The sequence below is a fragment of the Trypanosoma equiperdum genome (genome assembly GCF_001457755.1).
Source record: "Trypanosoma equiperdum strain OVI genome assembly, contig: ctg_294, whole genome shotgun sequence".
Taxonomy (NCBI): domain Eukaryota; phylum Euglenozoa; class Kinetoplastea; order Trypanosomatida; family Trypanosomatidae; genus Trypanosoma; species Trypanosoma equiperdum.
In genome coordinates this window covers 343-1,422 of record NW_027124192.1, presented here as the reverse complement: position 1 = coordinate 1,422, position 1,080 = coordinate 343, and the positions used below count along the sequence as shown (strand labels likewise).

Here is a 1,080-nt window from a genome sequence, read left to right as displayed (position 1 = left end):
TGCAGGATGGCGACCCAGCTCCCAGCACAACCCTCTCCCGCCACCCCTCTTTCCTGTACGCAAGGGCACCTGCGCCTGACGAGACGTCCGGCACCACGAACCCGTCTGTCCACACCCGGTAGTCACAGTTCTTGAACAGCTGTGCCCCCCACATGGTGTGCACCTTCTTGTCCTTCTCAGGCCCATCCGCTTTGAGGCCGCCTGGCTTGGTGGTGTTGAAGTGGACGTGCCTTGCCAGCCGCAACACCGTCGCATCGTGTGACTTCTCCGGGCCATCAATGGTGCTGTACAGACGCTGTTGAGTCGCAAGCCTGAAATGAACTGGATGCTCAGGAGAGAATATGCTGTCCCCAAGCTGCGCATGCGTCGGGCCCTTGACTTTCAGCCCTAGGTAGTATTCCGAGACTCTTCGCTGCGCCACAGCGTTTATAGACTTCAGCCGAGCTTCTCGCACGGCATCCTCCCGATTGGCTGCTCTGGAAATACCCGCTACTATGTGCACCGCCTGTGTCTGCACCCTCTCCATCCTCTCATGATCCGACGGCGAGGCATCGAACCACCATCAAGCAATGTCGTAGCAGATCTTAGCCTGGACCAGCGCTAGGTAGAAGGCTCGCAGCTTCTCCCTGTCTGGGCCCCATTCTTGCAACGCCACTGCCCTGAGCTATATGGGCCGCGTGTCGGCCGCTCTCTTCCCGTTCCTTGCATGCTTTCTCAGACCCTTGTGCGTCTGCTTGGTTAGACCGAGCAGCTTCGGTGTGCGTACTTCCTTCAACACAGTTTCTCCAATCCTCACCTCCAGTAGGTTCGTTTCCCGCGCACCGAACGCCGACACCTCCAAGTAGCACTCCACCAACCAATTAGTGATGCAATCCAGTCCTCGTTGGACGGTTCTCTGGATTGCATTCAGGTCAGAGCTCGTGCATACTATTGTGAGGTCGTCCGCGAAGAACCCGTGCTTCAACCCAGGAAAGCAATTCAGCCTCTTGCTCAGCAAATCCACCGTGGCAACGAACAGCAGTGGACCTAACACCGATCCCTACGGGACGTCGCAGGTGAGGTGTACATTATCCGATAGCG

At 57.5% G+C, this 1,080-nt stretch overlaps 1 protein-coding gene across 1 annotated transcript in view; it reads right to left on the bottom strand.

Annotated features, from left to right (window-relative positions):
• TEOVI_000109400 (uncharacterized protein) overlaps positions 1-526 on the bottom strand; it is a gene marked incomplete at both ends in the record, with an annotated part of 1,083 nt that extends 557 nt beyond the window's left edge. Inside the window, one exon of the mRNA XM_067224381.1 lies at positions 1-526. Coding sequence (XP_067080482.1) covers positions 1-526 — 526 coding nt within the window.
• Positions 527-1,080: the final 554 nt, after the last annotated feature.